Source organism: Oryctolagus cuniculus, chromosome 3, assembly GCF_964237555.1.
Source record: "Oryctolagus cuniculus chromosome 3, mOryCun1.1, whole genome shotgun sequence".
NCBI lineage: Eukaryota > Metazoa > Chordata > Mammalia > Lagomorpha > Leporidae > Oryctolagus > Oryctolagus cuniculus.
Window position 1 is genome coordinate 79916777 of NC_091434.1, and position 27340 is coordinate 79944116.

A 27340-nucleotide genomic window follows, 5' to 3' on the forward strand; every position below is an offset into this window, starting at 1 on the left:
ATACTTTAGATACTACTAATCACACACTGACAGGGAAACCAAAAATATAAATTGGTTAACTTCAACAGTCTTTGCTCTATTAAGAATCTTGAGGTTGTATAATCACAGGGGTTCAATGTCTTTCACTATGTTTTACCTCAGGAAGCAGAAGTAGGATTAGAAAGAGCGCTTTAGCGATATTAAGGAGGCCAGGTTGTGGGCAGGACAGTACACAGTACTCAGCAGAGGAAAAGAATGGGAGCAGGGCCAGTGGGAATAGAAGGGCGGGGCGAGGCAGGGAGAGACACCACTAAGATAGATTTAAAGAGTGTACTGGCTACATCTTATACAAAACTAGGAGGTGAACGGAACCAAATGCAATTACACACTCTTGTAACTAACAGAAGAGGTAAAATGGTACAAGATACAGATAAAACAGAGATGGGTTGCAAGGTAGGGAATATCCAGTCCATGAGCTGTATAATTCTGGCAAAATCCTCTGATCTGGCCCCAACAAGACAACTACAAGTGGGACTCGAAATTCAATAAAATTATAGCTGGCTAATTTTTAAGTTGATAACTTTGTAAGGCTTGATGATGATGTTATAAATATCCAAACGGGCCTTGGCAGAACAATGATTCCCCACACCAGAGGGAGAAAAAAAATACATTTCATATATCATTCAGCAAGATGTACAATGTGTGTGAATAAACTAATATATTACAACAAGCTGTTGTTATTGAACAGGTGACCACGTTTCACTAAATATATTGCACCTGAGACTTTACAGATATTTATAACCACCTGGCATTTCTACACGCTGCACTCAGGATGCTAAATTATACTAGTAACTCTATTAGCTAAGTACATACACATAAATTCTGAAAAACATTAACAAATATCATGTTTTCCTTGATTTATGGTAACTAATATACAGAGTCCCAAAAGATGTAATGCGGTTTGATTATTAGTTATAGCTCTTGTCTATACAGTAGCTTTACTACTTACTACTTGTTGAATTCTTTATTTAGGGAAGGATTAAGCTTGTGATTATAAAGTAATGAATGTATGCCTTTGTAAAAATAAAAATAAACATAAGAAAGGAAGGAGGAGGGAGGGAGGTAATGGAAGTCAACAGGGTGCCTCTTTTATGATGTACCACATGAGAAGAGATATAGATAGGTCTGAGCCTCATAACTGACAAAACCTTAAGCCCACCTATTATTTTATCAACTTAAAAATTAGCCAGCTATAATTTTATTGAATTTCGAGTCCCACTTGTAGTTGTCTTGTTGGGGCCAGATCAGAGGATTTTGCCAGAATTATACAGCTCATGGACTGGATATTCCCTACCTTGCAACCCATCTCTGTTTTATCTGTATCTTGTACCATTTTACCTCTTCTGTTAGTTACAAGAGTGTGTAATTGCATTACACACTTCTGTCAATCTGTATTTGCCTCTCAATGAAAAAATTTGTTCATGGTTTAGACACTTTTCTTAGGGCCTCTATTAATGATTCTGTCCTCAGTTTTAGATCCTGTGATTTTAGATCCTGTGAGTTTAAATTGCTTGTTAGATTTGTTTTCTCCGGACTTAAAAAAGTAAAATTCTAGGTGGCCATGCACCAGAAGTCTCCGATGGAAGCAGTTTCTGCAAGCTGACACTGAATCCCCCCTGGAGAAGCCACCTCCTGCTGAGAAGCCACCTCCTGCTGCAACTCTGTCTTGACCCCCTTCCCAAAGACTCCCCTTTTCAGCATGAAGCAGCCAGAGCGGTCACCCACCCAGTTCTCCCAAATAGATGTTAGGGCTTCCATCACTGAGAGGAGGGAATGTGAGGAGCCAGATGGGTTAATAGTCTGTGGATCCGAATGGAATTTGGGGTGTAAAGTAATTGCTTCCTTCCCCAAACATTATCTTTAGCTAGAACAAACCAGGTACCCTCCTTCCTTTGGAATCTCCAAATTTACCAGGAGAACAGGAGCTCCTCCTGAGCTCCCGCCCTTAGCAGGCCAGACAGGATGGACAATTGTAAATGAGATCTTGATGACTTTTTGTCCCCGCCCCAGTGACTGAATGCCAATCTAATCCTCAAGTGTTTTTTTTTCCTTCGAAATTGTACTTAAAGTTGACTGCTACCAGTCCCCTTTGGGTTTTTTCCTCTCTACATGCCACTCTGGTTGGAGGTCCTTGATTCTAATAAATACTTTTAAATCTCAAGAAAAAAATGTATATATGAAATACATGAAATTTGTTCCCTTCATATAAATTAAACAATTTTTAAAAGAAGTTTATATTTGTATAATGTCTATAATAGTTCTAAGTCTATTTAATTTTAAAATTTTGTGTATTATCTTCAATACTAAAGAAGCTCCTAAAATGTAGGATCCTGTTCTTTCAATTGCAAAGAAAGAGGAATTACCACTGCCATTACACTCAATAATGCCATTTTTGTCACTGGTATTCTCCCATTCATTCATTTTATAATATGCTGCCAGTTGATTTTTCCTGCACCACAATGTCCATCACATCATTCTTGCATTATTTTCTGATCTGGGAAATCACCTAGAACCACTAATAGACCTATTAAATTTGATATGCATTATGGCAGAACCCTCAATAGCATTCTCAAATGCTGGAATTTTTATATCTGTTTAGTGTGGGCTAGAAACAGAATGAGTATTAGAAATTCAACATAACATTTTCCTTATTTTCCTTCAAAATTTTAAAATGCAAACTTTTCATTCTATGGTTAATTTCAATTACCAGTGACTTCACAATTATTAGGTTCTTGGGTTAATACACTCAGGATAAACATCAGTAAGCAGAACAAAATTTGGCTAATCCAAGTATATTCTGCCAAACAGAAATCCCTTTTAAAAAACACCATACACCATCACAAGTATTTCCTAACCATACCCAGCAATGCAAAATGTATAAAACACACATACATAAAGAAATTTAAATGATCTCAGTAAGGTTCATTTTGCATTAGATGTTTTCCACACAAAAGACCATTTAGTATGTAACTAATTGCTTATAAATTATTAACTGCTAATTTCTAATTATCTGTGTGTATATTACCCATCACAATCTTTAAGCTCAAGATAGTTTTTCCCTGAAATTGAACATATTTCTAGACTCACTCCTTGCTTTGTTAGTTGTGTGTGTGTGTGTGTGTGTTTAGTAAGGGTTGCTTTACTTCTCTGCTCAGTGGATTATTAGCAGTGGATTATTTATACTTAAGACCACCTAGGAGGCCAGTGCTGTGGCATAGTGGTTAAAGCCACCGCCTGCACTAAGGACTTCCCATATGGGCACTAGTTCAAGACCTGGCTGCTCCTCTTCCAATCTAGCTCTCTACTATGGCCTGGGAAAGCAGTTGAAGGTGGCCCGAGTGCTTGGGCCCCTGAACCTGCATGGGAGACCCAGAAGAGTCTCCTGACTTTGGATCAGCCAAGCTCTGGCCCTTGTGACCTTTGGGGAGTGAACCAGCAGATGGAAGATCTTTCTCTGTCTACCTCTCAATTAAAAAAAATCACCTGGATTGGACCAATGCTGGGTACCTGTTTGAGTCCTAGCTGCTTCATTTCCAATCCAGCTACCTGCTAATTGCCTGGGAAAAGCAGCGGAAGATGATCCAAGTGTTTGGGCCTCCGCCACTTATGTGGAAGACCTAGATGAAGTTCCTGGCTTCTTGTGGCCATCTGGAGAGTGAATCAGTGGATGGAAGATCTCTTTATCTACTTCACCTTCTCTCTCTCTCCCTCTCTCTCTCTCTGTAAATGACTTTTTTTTTATAGAAGGCTTTTATTTAATGAATACAAATTCCATATGTACAGCTTTTAGGAATATAGTGGTTCTTCCCCCATTTCCTGCCCTCCCACCCCCATTCCTACCCCACCTCCTACTCCCTCTCCCATTCCATTTTTCATTGATTCATTTTAATTGATTTTATATACAGAAGACCAACTGTATACTAAGTAGAAACTTCAACTGTTTGTACCCACACAGACACACAAAATATAAAGTACAATTTGAGGACAAGTTTTACCGTTTGATTTTATATACAAACGACCAACTCCATGTTAAGCACCGATTTCAGCAGTTTGCACCACTCCCCCCGCCCACACACAGCATATAGAATACAGTTTGAGAACAAGATTTGCAGTTAATTCTCATAGTACACCTCATTAAGGACAGAGGTCCAACACAAGGAGTAAGTGCACAGTGACTCTTGTCATTGATTTAACAATTAACAATCTTATTTTTTATGTCAGTGACCACCTGAGGCTCTTGACATAAGCTGCCAAGGCTATAGAAGTTTTCTGAGTCCGTAAACTCTATCAGTATTTAAATAGGGTCATATGCAAAATGGAAATTCTCTCCTCCCTTCAGAGAAAAGTACAACCTTTTTTGATGGCCCCTTCTTTCCACTGGGGTCTCACTCACAGAGATCTTTCATGCAGAACAGTTTTTGTCACTATGACTTGGCTTTCCATGCCTGAAATGTTCCCATGGGATTTTCAGCTGGATCCTAATGCCTTAGGGGTTGATTCTGAGGTCAGAGTGATGTTTAGGGCATTTGTCGTTCTAAGAGTCTGCCATGTGGACTGCTTTCCATGTTTGAACTTTGTCTCCTTTGTAATTCTATCTATTGTTTTTACCAGATACTTGGTCTTATTTATGTGATCCCTTTGACTTTTAATCCTATTTATATGATCAATTCCACACTTAACATGATCACTTTAACACATAAAATGGGATTAGTACCACCCAGCTTAATGGGATTTGGAATCCCATGGCAAGTTTTTAGCTTCACCCTTAGGGGTAAGTCTGTGGGAATGTGTGCCGAATTGTACAGCTCCTCCCTCTTTTATTACCACTCTTATTTTTAACTGGGATCTATTTTCAATTGACTTAATACACCTATGATTAACTCTATGTTAAGTACAGAGTTCAACCAATGGTATTAAGTAGGAAAAAAAGAATAAATAAAAAAATGAAATAATAAACTGTTCCTCTGACAGTCAAGACAGGGGCTGTTCAAGTAATTGCTTTTTGTAGTGTCAGTTTCACTTCTATAGGTTACTTTTTAGGTGCTCTATTAGTTATCACAGAGCAGGGAGAACATATGGTATTTGTCCCTTTTGGGACTGGTTTATTTCACTAAGTATAACGTTTTCCAGATTCATCCATTTAGCTGCAAATGGCCAGATTTTTTTTTAACCTCTGTGTAGTATTCCATAGAGTACATATCCCATAGTTTCTTTATCCAGTCTTCTGTTGGTGGGCATTTAGGTTGATTCCATGTCTTAGTATTGTGAATTGAGCTGCAATAAACATAAAGGTCCAGATGACTCTTTTATTTGCTGATTTCATTTCCTTTGGGTAAATTCCGAGGAGTGGGATGTGTGGGTCATATGGTAGGGCTATATTCAGTTTTCTGAGTTATCTCCAAACTGTCTTCCTTAGTGGCTTTGCCAGTTTGCATTCCTACCAAACAATGGATTAGGGTACCTTTTTCCCCACATCCTTGCTAGTATGTGTTATTTGTTGATTTCTGTATGAAAGCCATTCTAACTGGGGTGAGGTGAAGCCTCATTATAGTTTTTATCTGCATCACCCTGATGGCTAGTGATCCTGAGCATTTTTTCATGTGTCTGTTGGCCATTTGGATTTCCTTTTTTGAGAAATGTCTGTTTAAGTTCTTTGCCCACTTCTTGCCTGGGTTGTATAACTCTTTCAAAATAAATAAATATATAATTTTGTTAAAAAGTCACCTAAGTTTCACTTTTCAATAAAAACATAATGAATACTATATAGCTTGCATCTTACTAGGAACAATCTGATATAAAAATATAATGAGATAATTCTGTGTGTTCATTAAATTATGATTGAATATTTGAGTATTGTTTTCTTCCCAAAAGTTCATGTATTTGAGACTTATTCCCCAGGATGGTGAGACTATTGTTGAAACTTTTAAGAGGTGAGGCCTAGCAAAGAGCCTTAGGTCATGGGAGAACTGCTTTTAGAAGGGAATGCTGGAAAGCTAGGGTTTTTTTGTTGTTGTTGTTGTTTGCTTGTTTGTTTTAAATACAGACCTATGAACATTGATTTTTATTTTTTATTGCATTCTTTGTTGGTTTTTGTTCTCTAGCCTCTTTTTTGTTTTTAAATTTTTAAACTTACATAAGGTTAACAAATTTCATGTATTTCATATATACAGATATAAGAGCATAGTGATACTTCCCATCATACCCTTCCTCATGACCACTTTCCCACCCTCTCTCCTCCTCCCTTTCTTTTTAAAATTTTTACAGTAACATACTTTCATTTTATTTAGTTCTTATAAAAACCTGAGACAGAACCCTAGGTCTGACTTCTTCTTTGGCAATATGACTGCTCCCTTCCTCTACCACTGTTCCTACCACTGCAATATGTTTTGAGATGATGAGGAAGGAAGGGGTTCCTTGATGTTTGCCAAAACTGTAAACTAAACACACCTTCTTTCTTCATAAGTAGGCTGCCTCAGGTATTTTGTTTTGGTAACAAAAAGCTGACTAATTCTGTGATGTCATAGCTGTCAATAACCTTGGAACTCTTAAGCCAGTTACTATTTTAAGTAATTTTCCTTTAATTTTCATGAAAACATAGGAAATATATTCATTTTTACCTTCATTTTAACATTTCATTAAACCAAGGTGTAGAGAAGGCTCCATAGCAAATAAAAGGCCGAACTGATTTTCAAACCCAGGACAGCATGGTTTCAGAGCCTCAAAAGTTAACCACTAGAGCATACTACTGTCTTCCTTCTTACTGAGGTGAACACACATAAATGGTGCCCCCACATCTCTCATTTATCTGAGGAAAACTAAAATGACAGTTGTCCTTAATTCTTTGCTAACACTGCCTATTCTGACAGCATATTCTTGAGTTATATGCCCTTCCTTTCCTATACTCACCTGTATATAGCACTTGACATGCTACATGCTACTCTGTCATCTTGTTTCTCTTTTTATTCCCTAATTGATTGTAATTGCCTTTAAAAAAAGATCCTGGTGAGACAATACACTGTCTGAAATATAGCACATGCTCAATAAACATTCACTGGATTAATGAATGTTTCTCATTTTTTGCAGGTGTGCTTATTGGCATTCCAGACTGCACCAAAGCATATAGACCCATACCACATCAATATTTGCAATTCTCCACCAAGTGACAAAATTCACATTTCTCTTTGACATACTTCCAAAAGCATACCAAACCTATCCTGAGAAAAACAGTGTCTTACCTTCTAAATCCTCTTTCTCAAAGTGTGTTTTGAGAATAGAGCGAGTTCCACCTCTATCCACAACTGCCTCTTCATCATTTCTCTGTAAAATGGAAAGAAAGAAGATTGATAACATACTGTCTTAATTTAAAAACATAAACCTTAATATTATTTAATATTTAGGAGTTTCAGTCACTTAAATTGAGTAGACTATTTGATAATCAAGTGTTGGTTTATAAAGGAGAAAATAACTACTTTACCACACATTTCAGAGAAAGAATGTCATGTAACTTTCCATGACATCAAAGGCAGTCAAAAATTCCAGTTGGTGGGGCCAGTAATGTGGCATGGTGGGTAAAGGTGTCACCTGCAATTCTGACATACCATATGGGCACCAGTTTGAGTCCTGGCTGCTCCACTTCACATCCAGCTCTCTGCTATGGCCTGGGAAAGCAGTGGAAGATGGTCCAAGTCCTTGGGTTCCTGGACCTGCATGGGAGATTGGAAAGAAGCTCCAGGCTCCGGGCTTCAGATTGGCTCAGCTCCAGTTGTTGGGGCCATTTGAGGAATGAACCAGCAGATGGAAGACCTCTCTCTCTCTCTCTCTCTCTCTCTCTCCTCCCTCTCTCTCCCTCTGCATCTTTTTTTTTTTTTTGACAGGCAGAGTTAGACAGTGAAAGAGAGACAGACAAAGAGAACATAGAGAAAGGTCTTCTTTCCATTGGTTCACCCCCCAAATGGCCACTATGGCCGGTGTGCAGCGCCGATCCAAAGCTAGGAGCCAGGTGCTTCAACTTGGTCTCCCATGCGGGTGCAGGCGCCCAAGCATTTGGGCCATCCTCCACTGCCTTCCCAGGCCACAGCAGAGAGCTGGACTGGAAGAGGAGCAACCGGGACAGAATCCGGTGCCCTGATGGGGACTAGAACCTGGGGTGCCGGTGCCGCAGGTGGAGGATTAGCCTAGTGAGCCGCGGCACCAGCCATTTTTCTCTCTCTTATTTTTTTTGTCCCTCTGCATCTTGGTAACTATGACTTTCAAATAAAATAAATAAATCTTTTAAAAAAATTCCAGTTGGCATCATTTGTTGGATAAAAACCAGAAAAAAAATAGTTAGCCTATCAATTTAGCAACATGCATTTTTATCCTTTCCTGATGAAGAGCTCATGTTAACAAGATGACACTTTGAACTAGATAAGGACAATTTGTGAAAATCATTAGCATTAATACCACTAATACTAAGGGAAGGTAAAATATTTCCATTACAGTAAAATGGAGTTGGGGAATCTAACCCCTGGAAACTAATGAGTGGCAATCATTAGGTAAATGATAAACCTAATTACTTTATTCTATGTAATGCATTTTATTTAAACTAAAGAGTAAATTACGATTGTGTATATTGAACCTTTTGACAATTTAGAATGGCTGGGCAAAGATTATGTGCTCTGAACATTGTACACATTCTCAAAACAATATACTCAGTAATTTGGCATGCAATAAAATAATAAGTAGGAGTTGAGTATAATCCATTTTAACCATGCAAGAATATGCAAAACATAAAACACTGAATGAATCGAAATATAAATTATTTCCAACATTTATCTGGTTGTGAACCTTTATGTAGAAATTCCCTTTAAAATGAATATTCTGCACTAAAGAAGGAAAAGATAAAGATGAATGACACTTCCAGGATCTATTTCTAAGTCTACTTTAGTATATTACAATTGGAAGATGATTTCTGTTTCTTCTTCAAAAGTCAAAGATTATGCTATAGAAGAGGGAAAAAAACAAACTGTGCTTATATCCATCAACTACGTTGGAGCATGAAACACTGGAATTAACATTATTTCATTAAGGAAGCATCCTTTGACTAACTGACATAAATGAAATACTGAAATGAAGAGTTATGAGAATCAAGGAAGAAAGAAATTGTTTTCCTTTAAGGCCATGGATAGAATTAAGGGGAGTACGAGGAGAAAGGCCAATGTGTCAATGTTGGAGAATTCTTATAAATAGGGCACATGACGTGAGGATGAAAGAAATGAAAGAATCAATAAAGTCAAACTACAAATAGGCATTTTAAAAAGAAAAAATAATTTTCCATTTTTTAAACTTTTATTTAATAAATTTCCAAAGTACAAATTTTGGATTATAGTGGTTTTTCCCCCTATAGACACCCTCCCACCTGGAACCATCCCGTTTCCCACTCCCTCTCCCATCCCATTCTTCATCAAGACTCATTTTCAATTATCTTTATATACAGAAGATCAATTTAGTATATACTAAGTAAAAATTTCAACAGTTTGCACCCACACAGAAACACAAAGTATAAAGTACTGTTTAAGTACTAGTTATACCATAATTCATAGTACAACACATTAAGGATAGAGATCCTACATGAGGAGTAAGTGCACAGTGACTCCTGTTGTTGATTTAACAACTGACACTCTTATTTATGACATCAGTAATCACCCTAGGCTCTTGTCATGAGCTTCCAAGGCTATGTAAGTCTCCATTGTTTTTATACTTTTGTTAGAATGATCATAGGTAACCTTGAGAGAGCTAATATACGGGGAAAAAATGTCAAAGTCAAAATCTAATCAAGCAGAATCTAAAGAGGTAATCTATGAAGAAGAAATGAGGGAAGAAATACAAGTGTTGCCTTGAAGACCACGCTGATAATCTTCAGGAGTCACTTGCACTACTTCTCTTCACTTCTAGACTTATAAATAGACTGAAGTCCCTTTGGGCTCCAGAAATTTAGATGTAAAAGTGATCAACGAGGAGTTGTTAGATTTCAAAATACCTGCAAGATTTTTCCAATTTCTTTCTTTTTTTTTTTTTTTGACAGGCAGAGTTAGACAGTGAGAGAAAGAGACAGAGAGAAAGGTCTTCCTTCTGTTGGTTCACCCCCCAAATGGCCACTATGGCCAGCGCGCTGTGCCCATCCGAAGCCAGGAGCCAGGTGCTTCAACTTGGTCTCCCATGCGGGTGCAGGCGCCCAAGCATTTGGGCCATCCTCTACTGCCTTCCTGGGCCACAGCAGAGAGCTGGACTAGAAGAGGAACAACAGTGACAGAACAGGCGCCCCAACCGGGACTAGAACCCGGGGGTGCCAGCACCGCAGGCAGAGGATTAACCTAGTGAGCCACGGCGCCAGCGATTTTTCCAATTTCTGCAGATAGATATCTAGTAGGAAGTATGTGTGAAAATGGATACCAAGGATATGGTATAATGATAGAAAATATGCAAAGTTGGCTGAGGTTGAATTTACTGCCAGATCCACTAAGCAGAAATCCTAGATTAATTATTATATTCCAGGGTTAGAAAGGGCTCTAATAGTTTGAATGATTGGCTAAAACATGAACCAAAAGATTGGCTATACTAAATGAAGTCAAAATGTCAGAACTACTTTGGTGTACTATGGAAGAGAGTATTTAAAGGCTTAGAGAGATGGGAAATGTTAGAGAACATTTATCGTAAGATCTGCTTACCCATGCCAGAGACACATCTTTCATCTTGACTGTGGAAATAAATTTATGAGAAAAAATTTCTTGAGGTCTGTAGTATCTCTTCTTGGGCAAGTCAGGAATTAATAATGGGAGTTGCTATTACCAAAACACAATTTTTAACTGCTATGATAATAATTGGATCCCAAGCGGAAGTGGCCAACTGACAAAACCTAATCACCAAAGACAAGACAGATGTGGCTACCATTATGCGTATAGTCAAAATAGTAATCAGAATAGTCTGATTCACGGAGACCTATGGTATAGGGTAGTTAATTGAAGTATCCCTAGGAGAGAAACAAGTGAGAAGCCTACTACACTCTTTTTTTAATAAAAGATTTATTTACTGGGGCCAGTGCTTTGGTGTAGAGGGTAAGGCCACTGCCTGTAGTGCCAGCACTTCATATGGGCTTTGGTTCTAGTCCCAGCTGCTCTACTTCTTATCCAGCTGTCTGCTATGGCCTGGGAAAGCAGTATAAGATGGCCCAAGTCCTTGGGCCCCTGCACCCATGTAGGAGACCAGGAAGAGTCACCCAGCTCCTGGCTTCGGATAGGCACAGCTCCAGCCGTTGAGGCCATTTGGGGAGTGAACCAGTGGATGGAAGACCTCTCTCTCTCTCTGCTTCTCCTTCTCTCTTTGTATAACTCTGACTTTCAAGTAAATAAATAAATCTTAAAAAAAAAAAAAAAGACTTGGTGTCTGGGACCATATTTAAAAAAAAAGGTTTATTTATTTAAAAGGCAAAATTACAGAGAGGCAGAGGCAGAAAGTGGAAGAGGGGGAGGGGGAGCGAGAGGGAGGGAGGGAGGAGGAGAGGGGGAGGGAGAGAGAGACAGAGACAGAGAGAGAGAGAGGTATAGGATGCCAGCACTGCAGGTTGTGGCTTTACCTACTAAGGCACAGTGCCGGTCCCCTACTAAATTCTTAATTTGATAATCAAAACAGTTGTAGGTCAAGTGAGCAGAAACCTAACTTGAATTGTCAAAGCAAAAAGTCATGGCCTCCAAATCAATTTCCATCCTTCAACAAATTTACAGACCAAGAACCCTTGGGTGAAGAAGAGATCAGTTCCACTAGAGGAAAGACCCTGAACACTGTCAAAGATTTATAGTCTTTCTCACAGCCTTCTCCAAAACACTTACCATGTTTTACCAGGGTGATTGTGCTTAAGGAAATGGAAATAATCAGATTGGAAGGGATTAATTGACAATGGCCCTGAACTGTTGCTAAGCAAAGCAGCCTGCAAATGTCACGGCGGTCTGCTCACCAGAGTAGAGCTTTATGGATAGCAGTTAATCAAAAAAGTTTTAGCTCAGTTTCATCTCACTGTGAGTCTAGTGGATTCCTGAATACATTGTGGTTATTCCCAATTCCAGAATCAACAATTTATAGAGACAGTTTTTAGAGAAACCTTCAAAATTAAGAGTAATTGTCTTTTCAACAATTAGATCTTTTTATATCTGAAGACTAAACGGAAGGGGTCAATACAGAAAAGAACTGAGATGCCACTGAAGAATTAAACAAAAAAAATCCCCCTGGCTCAGGTGCCAGGAAAGGATATAATAGCTATCTATAGAATAAGCTATTAGCATTAGAGATAAGGATTTTTTTCTGAAATTTGGAGAGAAGATTGAGTGAGTTGAAATGTAGTCAGAGATATTCTGAAGAAACAAAAGTAATAGTAAGTGAGGATGCTTCTACTAAATATCCCTTGGTTTTAAGGGCAAACATCTTCCAACAATGACAGAATGAGTACTTATAGGACTTGAGCCATTTAGAAAAGTAAAAACTTAAATTCCTTTTAAAAATGATATGTCAGTTTACATCACTGAGAACTTTTTATGGTATAGTCAAAATAGATAACTACTCCCACATATTGTAATTTGAGGTGGCCAATGCAAAGAATTAAAAGGGGGAAATACCACAATACTTTCTACTTTATTTTTATAAAGCATTAAAGGCAGTTAAAACTCTATAAAGTTAAATTATATCAACTAGCACCAGTAACACACACAGTGACAAAGTGTTTCAATTAGCTTTTCTGGATAGTTAATTATCTCTTAGCGATATCATCAGAGAATTAGACACAGGACTGGTAAACAAGGAGGGGAGGTACATGGTTAACTATCGTTCTAACTATTTAAAGGATAGAAAGAATAGCAGTGTTAAGAACACTAAAAATATGTTATACCCAGGTGTCAAAAATGGAGGAAAGTGTACTTAACACATACTCTGTTTTATACCAAATAAAGTCTAAAAGTTTCATGGCTGTGAGGAAACCTGAATATTTTATATTATTTTAAATCCTGAAATAAAATCTTGACAAAAACTTGGTCTCCATGAAAATCAGGAATTTTATCTTGAGGTTCTTCAACCTAGGAACACCATCTCTCCTGTTCTTCACACACAACATAAAATACAGTGTGAGGATATGATTATTAGCCTTGATCCTGAGTCCTTCTGACCACAATTGCTGGACAGGTCAGAGAAAAATACTTGAAATCAGAGTTAAACAAACACTCACTATGAATAAAAGAAAATTAGAGTAAAATTAAAATGAAGATAGGATTCAGAGGCTCTTCAGCAAAGTTTCAAAATATCTTTTGGTTTGAGCAATAAAAGCAAGTTGGAATATTTCTTGAATGAGGAAATGCAAGTAAAAACCACAATGAGGTTTCAACTCATCCCCATTAGAATGGCAATCATCCAAAAATTAAAAAAAAAAAATCTGGCAAGGATGTGTTGAATATGTTGAAGACATATTCAAATATATGCCACATTTAAGTCCCCTAAAACAGTTTGTGGGAATATAAACTAGTACAACCATTATAGAACACAGTAAAGAGATTACTCAGAAATCTGACAATAGATTTGCCATATGACCCAGCCATCCCACTCCTCTGAATTTACCTAAAAGAAAATCACAATATGAAAGGGTTACCTGTATAGCCCCATGTTTATGGCAGCTCAATTCACAATAGCTGAAATATGGAATCAACCCAGATATGCATCAGCTGATTACTGGATAAAGAAAATGTTATATATACATAATGGAAAACCATCCAGGCATAAAAAAGAAATAAATCCTGTGTTTTGCAACAAAATAGATGCCATCGGAGACCTTATTCTTAGTGAAATAAGCCAGTGACAAAAAGACAGATGTATATTTTCTGTGATTTGTGGTAACTAATATATAGAGTAGAAAAAACATAAGCTATATGAGTGAAATTGACATCTTGAGATTTGATTATTGTTCATTATAGCCTTTGTCTTACTCCTGAGGAATAGTGGTCTATTTGTTGAATTCTTTGTTTAATGGAAGAATAAGGTTGTGATTATAAAGCACATAGAAAGTATGCCATCACAAAAATTAAAAGAAAAATAAGAAAGAAATAAAAGGAAGGGTGGGAATGAGGGAGGGAGACCGAGTGGGAAGTATCATTATGTTCTTAAAACTGTATATATGAAATCTGTTCCCTTTATAAAAATAAATTTAAAATTTTTCCTGAATGAGACAAATGAAAGTTTCAGTCATTTTTGAATCTGTTATTGATACATTTAGAAACCAAATTTATCATCTGTTGAAGACATATTCAAATATATGTCACATTGGCATGCATCACTGTCCTCCGGAGTGGTGTTAGGCAGAATGCCAAGAACCAAGTCATGCATCCATTTTCCAAGATCAGAAGGAGAACTATTCCATTATATGTTACAATAGCAGTCTCCTCTAACAAAATTCTAAAACAGCAAGTCTTATATGTAAAATAAAGTGTTCTCAATATAATAAAGCAGTTTATACTTAATTCAGAGACTCTAATCAATTTTCGACCTATACAAAATGATTTTTTGGGAGGCTGGTGTGGGGAGCAACTGGGACTAGACTAAGTTACTCGAGTTAAGACTTATTCTATGCATCTGCTCTCCCACAATATGGCGCTGGGAGAGGAGGAAACAGCTTCTACACAGCTGCCTCCAGTTCAACCAATAAACAGCAGGACCTGCTCCTGATTGGAGGAGAGCAGCGTACTCGGCGTGTGGGTAGCAGAGTTGGGATTGGTGGAAGAGGACTATAAAGGAGGAGAGAGACAACATGCACCAGGAACATCTAAGGGGAACACCTGAGGAACATCTGAGCAGCCCCTGAGAGAGCCGGCCGGCGGTGTGCCGCTCCTCCGCGGAAGTGGGGAAAGTGGAAGGGGGGCACCGCCCTTCCACAGAGGTGGAAGGGACGGCAGCCAACCCGGGAAGAACCAGCAGCAAACCCGGGGAGGGCCGAGCAGACAAAAGAACAGCGCAGGGTCCTGTGTCGTTCCTCCACGAAGAGGGGGAGCGACATAATGGTGCCGTGACTCAGATATGAAGCCTAGGCAGGATTTAGTGTCGTTCCGCCACGAAGAGGGGGAGCGACAGGCTGGCATTGTGGCACAATGGGATAAGCTGCCACCTGCAAAACCAGTTCAAGTCCTGGTTGCTCTGTTCCCATCCAGCTCCCTAATAATGCTCCTAAGAAAGCAGCAGAAGATGGCCCAAATGCTTGGGCGCCTGCACCCAGGTGGGAGACCTGGATGGAGTTCCTGACCAACACAGTCACGTATTCATTTATGTCATCAAAACAAGTTTCACAAACCAATATTCAAGCCTTCCTTACCATAAACAGTGTACTTAATTTTCTACCTTAAAGTATATGCTCATTTTAAAATAATAAATATTGCTAATTAAACCCATGCCATGACTTACTAATGAATTATGCCTGCAAATTAAAAAACATTGGTATAGATAAAGTCCTGGGACAGAGTAACAGTAATTAGTCCACACAGAAATCACATATATCTATCCACATAGGGTTATAATCAAGTGAACAAACTGTAATTCATTACTTTTCAAGTTAATTTTTTTTAATTTTTAAGTGTGATTGTGTTAAATTCAGGAATATATGATTTATAATTTCATATATCACATCTTTTATATTTCTTGCCAAATTATTTTTAATTTTTTCCTCTTTGCAAGCCAGTAAAGGTTTATCCTTTCTAGTTCCACTGAAAACTACTTTCTCAAGGAAGAATAAAAAAAGCAAGTTCCACTGGCCTTCTCAAGGAAGAATAGAAAGTATTATCCACATCTCAGCTCTAGTTAAACTCCACTTATAACTAAAAATAATTTGTATTCATCTATTTTAAAGACAAACTCCATGTAATTGGCACAACTCAAAAATATCACATATTTTCAGTGATTTGATGACTTCTTTAACAGTAAGACATTTGTGTCTTGGGTACAAATGAATATAAATGTAAACTGGGAATATCTCATCTCCACAAATAATGTTTAAAGAGAAAAGTTTCTGTTATTGTTTGCCAAACAAATATTCCAGAGCAAAACCAAAAAAAGCATAGGGTTGGAAGTGTTTCTTCTAGCTCAGTTCTCATCCATGAAGTTTCCTTGAACAAGTGAGATCTCTCATAGAAGAGCAACTAATATGGGCCAATACATTTCATTATTAAAATGTTCAGATAAAAATATCAATCATTTTGTCTAGAATATCATTAAGCTTTCTACATATATGTAAAAACAAATGCAATCTGAGTTACTATGACTCCTTCTCACAGTTTACAACGAAGTATGGTTTTGCTAATCTTACAAAATAAAATCTAACAATAATTCCATGGGCAAGACAATTCAAACTTTTTCATGTCCATTATGTAATCCTTTCAGTAATAATCTTCACAATCTAGAATGGCTGAACATATGACAAAGTAATAATTTTCAATTCAGAATTATTTATTCCTTAGGACTATTTGCATCTTTACCTTACTATCCTGTTCTTTTCCTTTCAGATGCCCCATTTTTACTGGGTTTTGCTTTACCTTCCATTATTACCACTGAGTAATATAAGTAAATATATTTACACAATATACATTCATATACTCTCTGAAACAAAAGATACTACATGGAAAGTACTTTATTTGCCTTATTTTTCTTACATATGTATATAGGGGTGCTTTTTATTCATTTTTATAGCTTTATATTACTCCATGGTATGGATATGCCATAATTCACTCAACCAGTGCCTTACTCATGGACACTTGGATTGTCTTCATTCTTTTTACATTCTTAATTATTACAGTCATTGCCAATAGATGTCCTTGCATGTATATAATTTTGTCTCCTGCCAATTTATTGTTTGAAACAGATTCCTGGAAGTGTGATTTACAGTATTGAAGAATAGATGAATTTGCAATTCTTTCAGATGCTCCATATTACCCTCCATTAGGGTCATATCTCCCGTGTTATTTATAACCAATTTTTAAAAAGCAACCACTTTAGAACACCATGTTGTGATGTAGAGTCCTACCTAGGTGTTCAAGTGATTGGTTCCAGAACTGCACATGGATGTACAAGTCTCTTAGATAAAATGGCATAGTATTTGCATATATCCTACATACATTTTTTCTAAATAATCTCTAAATTACTTATACTACCTAATGCTATGTAAATAGTTGTTATACTGTATTGTTTAGAGACAAGAAATAATTTGTACATGGTCAGTACATACGTAATTTTTTTTTTTTTTTGACAGGCAGAGTGGACAGTGAGAGAGAGAGACAGAGAGAAAGGTCTTCCTTTGCCGTTGGTTCACCCTCCAATGGCTGCCGTGGCCACTGCGCTGCAGCCGGCGCACCGCGCTGATCCGATGGCAGGAGCCAGGAGCCAGGTACTTCTCCTGGTCTTCCATGGGGTGCAGGGCCCAAGCACTTGGGCCATCCTCCACTGTACTCCCTGGCCACAGCAGAGAGCTGGCCTGGAAGAGGGGCAACCGGGACAGAAGCCGGCGCCCCGACCGGGACTAGAACCCGGTGTGCTGGCGCCGCAAGGCAGAGGATTAGCCTAGTGAGCCGCGGCGCCGGCCCATACGTAATTTTTAAAACATATTTTTCATCTATCCTTAATTGAATCTGCAAATGCAGGACCAATGAATACAGAGGGTGAACTATATATTCTTCACTAAGCATTACAGGTCCACCTTCCACTCTTTACCATGTTCTGTCTTTATGGACTGTGTTCCCAGGTTTTTTGTCTTCTATCTTTCAATTGAGTTCAGTCATTGAGAGATAATGGTAGGCAATTGGAGGATTGGAGAAGAGATGGAGCTTGTTAGGACACAGTTGAGCCATGGCTGGGTTCTTCTATCAAAGACCAAAGTCTTCTCATTGTACTCTTCTACAGCCATAGCTTTTGCCAGTTTTCATTAACAACTCCACCACCTTCCTCCTTTAGGCCTATGAATAGCAATCAGTTCATGCTGCTTTGCATCTCCAACCCTAGTTGATCAACCCTAGTTGATTTCCCTTTATTCTGTGCACAACTTTAAATAGTTCCTCTATTAAACTCTTTTTATCTCCCCTTTTGAGTGATCATCTGTTTCCTACTGTGTGTCTGACCTATACTTATGTGTCATATTTATTTTAATGAATAAAAATTCATGATTTCAAATTTTAAGGAAATGGACATGAAATCAAAATGACCACCTATGTACCTGACTTTGACAAAGAAACAGCTATTAAAAATCATGCAAAATGAAGGATAAAGCAAAAAATGGTGAGGAAGAAAATTCATCAAGAAGTTATTCAAAATATTCTCAACAGAACGATTAAATAAAATGCTTAATTTCTGTAAGAAGTTTAAAAAAACAAGGTACAGAAAAAGCTTCTAGACATGTGAAAGAAGTGAATAACTAATAAAATATAAATATGGAACACTTCTGAAGAAGATTCCCCATAAAAGAGACAGTCTCTATCAATCTATGGACTAGTGTCTTGGTTAATATGACTGAAACATTTTCTAATATCAATTTGAGTAGTAAAAACATAAGAACAGATGTATTTTATGAGTATGTCCAAAGACCTAGTTTTTAATTATCTAGTCTTTATTTCCAAGGGCTCCAGAAGTGTTAATTCTCATTAATATTAAAATATTTAATAGATAAGATTAATTTTACTCATTTCACTACACTGAAACATGAAATTTCCAGGCCTGTAACACCTCACTTGCTATATGATTTTCATATTCAGCTTTACTAATGCTTTCCTATTATTTAATTAAATAACACCTCAGGATTTTGACTTCTTGGTCTTCTATCCATTACTTTTTTTAAATTATAAAAATTAGGAAAATTGAACATTTAGATTCAATTATATTCAACATATGCATCCATTATTTATTCTTCTGTCATATCACTTTTTCATTATCATGTAAGTTAAAATAAAATACATATACTGAAAGTTCAGCTGCTTAACCTCTAATTGTATTATACTTTTCTAAATAGGAAAACATGTGACAGCATCATATCAGAGATTATAATATTTAAATAAATAGTAGTTGAATTGGAATCTACTCCTCAGTGAAGCCTAACTTTTAATTTCATTGGAAATTTCATACCTCCATAAAATTAAAAATCTCATCTCTTTATATTAGTGTATTTCTTTGAAGTTAGGTTTCCAAAATCTAATATCTATTCTATGATATAAGATTTGTCATGGTTTTAATAATAGTTAGCATGTTCCCAAAAGGCCTATGTATTAGAATCTTAGTCCCCAAAGTTTTATATTAATAGTTAATGGATTGGCCAGCTCCGCAGCTCACTAGGCTAATCCTCCGCCTGCGGCGCCGGTACTCCGGGTTCTAGTCCCAGTCAGGGTGCCGGATTCTGTCCCGGTTGCTCCTCTTCCAGTCCAGCTCTCTGCTGTGGCCTGGGAAGGCAGTGGAGGATGGCCCAAGTGCTTGGGCTCTGCACTCACATGGGAGACCAGGAGGAAGCACCTGGCTCCTGGCTTCAGATCGGTACAGCATGCTGGCCACAACGCGCCCGCCATAGCGACCACTTGGGGGGTGAACCAACAGAAAAAGGAAGACCTTTCTCTCTCTCTCTCTCTCTCACTGTCTATCAAAAATAAATAAATTAATCAATTAATAGTTAATGGATTAATGTAATGTTTAATGGGTTAAGAGTGAAGACTTGATGTAACTGAAGCATCAAGGAGTTCAACCCAGTGGGAGGCCTTCTTAAAGGCATTGTGTGTGCAGCTTAAATGTAGTTCTCAGAAGAACATTGCTTACAAAGTGATGTTTGGCCTATGTGTGTTTCCTGGCTTGTTGTGTGATCCTCCTCTATCATCAGACACCAGACACATGAACCACCTGATCTGACTGTGAACATCCAAAACTGTAAGGTGAAATAAACCTTCTCTCTTCCTAAATAGTCCCTTACAATGACCCACCCCATGCAATCAGGGAACTCTGAGCCCCTGACACCAGACACATTGGGTACAGCCCAGAGACCCAGCTATCCCCCGCACCATAGGGTGCAATCACGGAGTCCCAGTCACGGCACAGAAGGCTTCCACAGTTGTACAGAGGATGTGCTCTGTCCTGCTAGCCTTTCTTGTCCACAGACACAGAAGATACGTTCCCAGATCCTGCTGCCTGTGGGTGTTCCACCTGGGCAGTTTGAGCCCTGGATCCTGTGTTATGTTGAGAGGAAGGGGGAACCTCACTGGCCTATGTGGGGACCCACCTCCCATCAACCCTCCCAGCCAAGCTCAAAGTCAATGGGGAATGTGGATTTTTTCCTCTGGTAAAATACCCTGGTCACATGTGCTCACAAGAGCTGCAGCCACTACTGGTGTCAAAATGGCACCATCTCCCCTCAGGATGCCAGGTGCCCTTTTGGGACAGCGAGAAACAAATGTGCTTTTCTTTCACTGAATTAGTCAGGTACCCTGTTTACATTAGGGTTCCAGTCTGGAATCAAAACAAAGCGGTCCTCAAGGCTCTCCCTGTAGCATTGTCACCAGTGGCATGGTCTACTATAGTCTGCTCTCACCTCACTCTCCAAAGCTGGCACATCCTCCAGCTCTCAGCTAATTCTGGTTTCATGTAAGTTAGGAATTGTTCCCTCCTCTTATATTTCCTTGAAGAAATAGAATTGGTGATTTCTTCATTAATTTTTATATAATTTGCCAGTGACGTATTGCTATGTGTATAAAGTAAATCCATGTAAAGCTGCCACCTGCAATACTAGCATCCCATAATGGTACTGATTCAAATGCTGGCTGGTCCTCTTCTGATCCACTGCTGCTAACGTTCCTGGCAAAGCAGTTAACAATGGTCCAAGTGTTTGGGGCCCTGCACCCATGGTGGAAGGCCCAGATGAAGCTCCTGGCTCCTGGCTTCAGCCTGGCCCAGCACTGGTCATTGCAGCCACTTGGGGAACCAGTGAACCAGCAGGTGGAAGATTTCTCTCTGTCTCTCCGTCTCCAGTGAAACATCATCTGTCTCTATATATTCTGCTTATTTACTACTTACAGGAGTATGCTGTTTACCTGATTCATCTCAGATGAGCTTTAGTACTATGTGATTTATAATGAATTGATCCATTCAAGGAGGTGGACAGCTTTATATACACAGTTTTTCCAACTATTCCATCATTAACACTGTATGTCTACAGTCTATAATAATTCCACTTTCATTCTTGTTTCATTTTATTATTTCTATAATAATTCCTCTTTCATTCTTGATATTGTTAATTTGTCTGCTGTTTGGGGGCTGGCGCCGTGGCTCACTTGGTTAATCCTCTGCCTGTGGCACCGGCATCCCATATGGCGCCAGGTTCTAGTCCCGGTTGCTCCTCTTCCAGTCCAACTCTCTGCTGTGGCCCGGGAGGGCAGTGGAGGATGGCCCAAGTGCTTGAACCCTGTACCCTCATGGGAGACCAGGAGGAAGCGCCTGGCTCCTGGCTTTGGATCGGCGTAGCACCGGCTGTGGCGGCCACTTGGAGGTGAGCCAACAGAAGGAAGACCTTTCTGTCTCTCTCACTAACTCTATCTGTCAAATAAAAAAAATTGTCTGCTGTTTTTATTTTTTTCAGACTTTTTAAAAGTTTATCAATTCTCTTTCTGAAAGATTTTGAGATCTCTTCACTCTCAGTTTTCTGAAATTTTATGATAGTTTACCTGCTAATTTTATTTACTGTGGTGAGCACTCGATGAGCTCTCAACATACATGCCCTTCAAACATACCTCAAAAAATTAATGGAGACTAGAATTCAAAGATAAGTCTATTTTGGTGTAAAATTGAATCCATACATCTGAGGGGTTTTGGGAAAAGCCATGAAAAATGCATGCTATGGAAAAAAACTGCACAAATTTCAGAATTTTTTGTATCAAAATAAACTTATGTTTTAATGCAATTTCTATGAACTTTTTGAAGTATGCTCATATTTAAACATTATTTTGGATTCTCTTTCTCTTTTCCATGTTTTCTCATTTTGGGACTTTTATATCATATATCAGACCCTATGTCTTCTAAAGTGTTCTTTCTGTCCCTATTTTCCATCTTTCTCTCAGTTTCCTTGAAGACCACCTCATTTTTATCTTCCATACTTTGTGTTTAGTTTTTCATTCCAGCTATCATATTTTTAACTTCCAATAACTCTTATTTGTGCTCCAGTGTTCCTGTACAATAGCACTCTTTTTGTATAATGGATGCAATGTCTTGTCTCAGCTCTCTAGGGTATTAACAACAAATTTTGCTAAGTTTCCTCTCCCATCCTACTCTCTGCTCCCAACAGATTTCTTCTTTCATTTGTTTTGGCTTTCACCTTTTATGCTAGGAGATTTCTTCAGAGATCTCATAATCTTTGGTTTTTTTTTTTTTTCAGATTTAAAAGTATAAAACTAAAAGGCTACTTAGCAGCTTCAAGTGTGTAGATGGAGCTTATAATCTTTGAGTATTTTGTGAAGTGATTTGGCTTGGCTACTTCAACAAGGGGTACTTTACAAAGTTAATGGAACAAATGAAACTAAAATAGAAGTTTATTTTGGTGCAAACAACTTGAAATCCATGCACATAAAGGATCTTCAAAGAATAAATGGAATATGAAAAAATTATGCTTGGTTTTCAAAATATTTTTCAACAAAATAAATATATTTTAATTGTATTTTCCACAAACATTATGAAGTATTCTGTGTGTCTGGGGCATTCCTCTTGAGCTGGTTAGAGTTCACCAATGTGTCTCCTGGTGTTTGAAGGCTTGGCTGGCAGCCTTTAAGATCAAAGTAAAAGAAGAGAAAGGGGATCATAGCATTCTCACTGAATTGAACTGTTGTTATATGTCGCTCCCCGTCTTCATGGGGGAACGACACTAAACCCTGCCTAGGCTTCATATCCGAGTCACGGCACCATTATGTCGCTCCCCCTCTTCGTGGAGGAGCAACACAGGACCCTGCGCTGTTCTTTCGTCTGCTCGGCCCTCCCCGGGTTTGCTGCTGGTTCTTCCCGGGTTGGCTACTATCCCTTCCACCTCCGTGGAAGGGCAGTTCCCCCTGGCCACATTCCCCACTTCCGCAGGGGAGCGGCACACCGCCGGCCGGCTCTCTCGGGGGCTGCACAGGTGTTCCCCTTAGATGTTCCCCATAGATGTTCCTGGTGCATGCCGTCTCTCTCCTCCTTTATAGTCCTCCTCCGCCAATCCCAACTCGGCTGCCCACACGCCGAGTATGCTGCTCTCCTCCAATCAGGAGCAAGTCCTACAGTTTATTAGTTGAACTGGAGGCAGCTGTGTGGAAGCTGTTTACTTCTCTCCCAACGCCATGTTGTGGGAGAGCAGATGCATAGAATAAGTCTTAATTTCAGTAACTTAGTCCAGTCCGGATTGCTCCCCACAGTTATACAGTGCTTTCTGCCCTCAACTGTACCTGGGTTACTCAGTCCAAAAGACTCTTAAATTCCTTCAGAGTATTAAATGCACTCCAGTCTTCTGTAGGAATGGTGGTAGAAGATTTGCCTGGCTGTCTAAAGTCAGGGAATAAGGGGATCTGGAAATGTGATTCATTCTAAATCTATTGTTTTAGCAACCTGATTCTTCCAGAGGTACCCAGAGCTTTTGGGGGTGCTTCAGTAAAAACTAGATTGGTTCTCAGCTTTTGCCAAAGCTGCCTTATAATTGTCCTCTCAGTAGGCCATGACACTTAGCATTTTCTTTTCATTTTTCTACTCACAAAGTTTTGTCATTTTATTTTTCCATTTTTCATTTGCTCCATACTCATTAGTTTTGGCAGACAGAAAAGTTTTGAAATATCCTTATGTGGGGAGCAACTGAGACTAGACTAAGTTACTGGAATTAAGACTTATTCTATGCATCTGCTCTCCCACAACATGGCGCTGAGAGGGAGCAAACAACCTCTACGCAGCTGCCTCATCAGACTGATAAGCTGCAGGAGCTGATCCTGCTCCTGATTGGAGGAGAGCAGCATGCTCGGCGTGTGGGTAGCAGAGTTGGGATTGGTGGAAGAGGACTATAAAGGAGGAGAGAGACAACATGCACCAGGAACATCTGAAGGAACACCTGAGGAACATCTGAGCACCCCGAGAGAGCCGGCCGGCGGTGTGCCGCTCCTCCGCGGAATCGGGGAAAGCGGCGGGGGGTGCCACTCCTCCACGGAGGTGGAGGGGCCGGCAGCTAACCCGGGAAGAGCCAGGCAAAAAGAACAGCGCAGGGTCTAGTGTCGTTCCTCCATGAGAGGGGGAGCGACACCTTTTATTTAATCATTTTTAATAGAATTTTTGAAGGAAAACAAAGTAGCTGTATATGTCCTATCTGCTAACTTTACCTAAAATGTACTTCACCTTTATTATGTTTTCAGAGCAATACATCAACCAGAGCAATATTTATTCTCATTACTATTAGTATATTACTAATATTTATTCCACTACTATTATTTACTAATTGTTAATACATTTTTCTAATATCTAATCCACAGTAAACAACCCCTGAATGAGCTTCAGTAATTTTCTTTTTGTTGCCCTAAAGTATTTTTAGTATTCTTTAATTTTTCAAACATTATTAACTAAGGCAGTATTTACTAATCATTTATCATGTGGCAGAATTTGTACTGGGTTAGGTAATGTGGATATTTAAAGATACTTGCCTTCTGTGATTTTATGTTCTAAGGGAGAAGACATACAAATATGCTTAGTGTTAAATGTTATATAAGGTATTAAATCAGAAGTCACTTTAATATTCTAATGGATATATAAATAAGCATCTACTCACACTAATTATTCCGTAATAGATCCTTAAAGGACAAACAGGCTAAACAAGAGCATTACAGACAGATAACACAGCCTATGCAAAAGCCTGGTAGTATCCATACCTCAAAGAATATAAATTCTTACTTTCAAACCTGTCAGGTTGTCTTTTTTTTAATATCAAATGGTTATAACATCACAGTAAGGAAAGTATTAATACTAACACTTTTTTCTTGTGGGAAGAAATGAAGACACATTTAAATCAATAGTAGAGCTGGAACTAGAATTAATATTTTGATTTCTGGTTGCCATCTGAATGGCCAATCACTGGACAATTTAAATTCTACATTCTAGAACTCTCAGTCCTTTACTTGTAAGATTTTTCTTAGTGGTACACATAATAGCAAGATAATAATAATTCACATTCATCAATCTGCAAAACAGATGAATATCAGAAACTTAAAGAGGCTTATACAAAAAACTCCCAGGAACACTTAGGAGATACAAACTGGGCTTGAAGGCAAGTCAGTGCTCTTAGCCATGATGCAACACTCAAAGGTATTTTATTGTTTAAACATAAAATCAAAAATTTCTAATTTAACTTAAAAATAATTTAGAGTCTGATCCAGCCCTACTTACATACCTCAGCTAATATGAATTCCTACTAATATCCAAACTGATGCAGGTCATATTTTTCCAAGAACATTTCTTTCTTATTCTCCATTTTGTTATTTAACAAAAAAGATCATTAAGAGGCTGGCGCTGTGGTGTAGTGGGTTAAGCATCTGCCTCTGGTGCTGGCATTCCATATGAGTACCAGTTAGAATATCAGCTGTTCCACTTCCAGTCCAGCTCCCTGCTAATGCACCTGGGAAAGCAGTGGAAGATGGCCCTAGTGTGAGGGCCCCTGAACCTATAAGGGAGGCCCAGAAGAAGCTCCTGCCTCCTGGCTTCAGATCAATCCAGCTCCAAACATTGCAGCCATTTGGGGAATCAGATGGAAGATCACTCTCTGTCTCTCCCTCTCTCTGTCTGTAACTCTGGCTTTCAAATAAATAAGCAAATTTTAAAAATTTTTAAGCAGTTACATTCCAAGTACTATATTAGTGCTGGTTTTAAAGAAAGAGAAGACAACGAGAGCAGAAATTTAGCCTAGTGGTGAAGACACTTAATCTCACATCCGAGTGCCTGAGTTTGGTTCCCAGCTCTGACTCCTGACTCCAACTTCCTGCCAACACAGGCCCTAAGAGGCAGTAGTGATGGTTCAAGTTAATTAGGGTTCTGCCACCCTTATGAGAGACCTGGGTTGCATTCCCTGCTCTTGTCTCCAACCCCGGCCCTGGCCCAACCCCAGCTGCCGCAGGCATTGGGGAGTAAACCAGTAGATCAGAGCTCTCTATCTGCTTGTCTGTTTCTCTGCCTACCTGTATCTCTCTCTGCCCCTTTACCTCTCAAATACAATAAATAACTTTCAAATATAAAAAAAAAACTTAAGATTTTTTTTAAAGAAATAAAAATGCTATCTTTGCCCTTAAACAGTTCAGAGTCTAGACAGAAGAAATCAATGAGTTAAATACAGCCTTTCCTGTGCTTTACTTAGGGTAAATACTGGAATCCAGAAGAACATAAGGCAAAAGCTCCTAAATCACTCAGAATGGATGAGGGAATGTTTCAATGAGATGATGCTTAATCTTAATAAATCTTGAGACAAAAGAAAGAGTTATCTGGACAACAACAAAGAGAAATGAGGGGCCAAAGTCATTACAGACTGAAGAGACAGTATTTTTAAAAGTTTGAGACCCTATCTCTTTATAACTAGTAGGATCTAAAATTAAGTTTAACTAAAAATGAGTATGTTTAAATATCACTTCCTCACACAGGCTTTTCTTGACAACCCCCAGACTTGTTAAATTGTATGTGTCAGATTCATATAGCACCTTTTATTTTCATTTCTCCTGTTATACTCTTCACACTTGATTTATTTTAATCATTAACTCTCTTCCCTACTGGACATAAAGTTGTATCTATTTTGTTCACTATTGATCCACCAGAATTTAGCATCTGAGAAGTGTTCACTAAGTATTTAGCAAATCACTCAGTGATGAATGTTCATGTAGGGAAACTACAAATATCTTAGTACAAATGAAGTTAAGGGTGTACATTGGCACGTGGCAGGAGATGAGCATTAAAGGCTATTTAAGCAATGCAAAGAATTCTGGAAATTATCTTAAAGGAAATGGGAAACCCCTGAATAAGCTTAAGTAAGAAAATGTCTGTTCATGGTTTACATTTCAGAATGAGTACTCTGGTGGCTGAATGATGAGTGAATTGGTTTGTTGATGAATAAGGGAAAGAAAAACTTAGGTAAGAAATGATTAAAATATTTCAATTTAGAATGAATGTGAACTCACATCTAATAAAATAATGAAAGTTGCATCCAGCATTGTGGAGGAGCAGGTTAAGCCACAGCCAACAATGCTGGCTTACATATGGC

The 27340-nt window shown here is 38.5% G+C and overlaps 1 protein-coding gene across 13 annotated transcripts in view; it reads right to left on the reverse strand.

Moving 5' to 3' along the window:
- Positions 1 to 27340, reverse strand: part of SLC4A10 (solute carrier family 4 member 10) — a 333141-nt gene that overhangs the window by 196348 nt on the left and 109453 nt on the right. For 12 of the 13 annotated variants that reach the window (XM_051848038.2, XM_051848035.2, XM_017342639.3 and 9 more), the window contains 1 exon segment: positions 7275 to 7356. In XM_051848038.2, the coding sequence (XP_051703998.1) occupies positions 7275 to 7356 (82 nt within the window). 13 annotated transcript variants of the gene reach the window in all.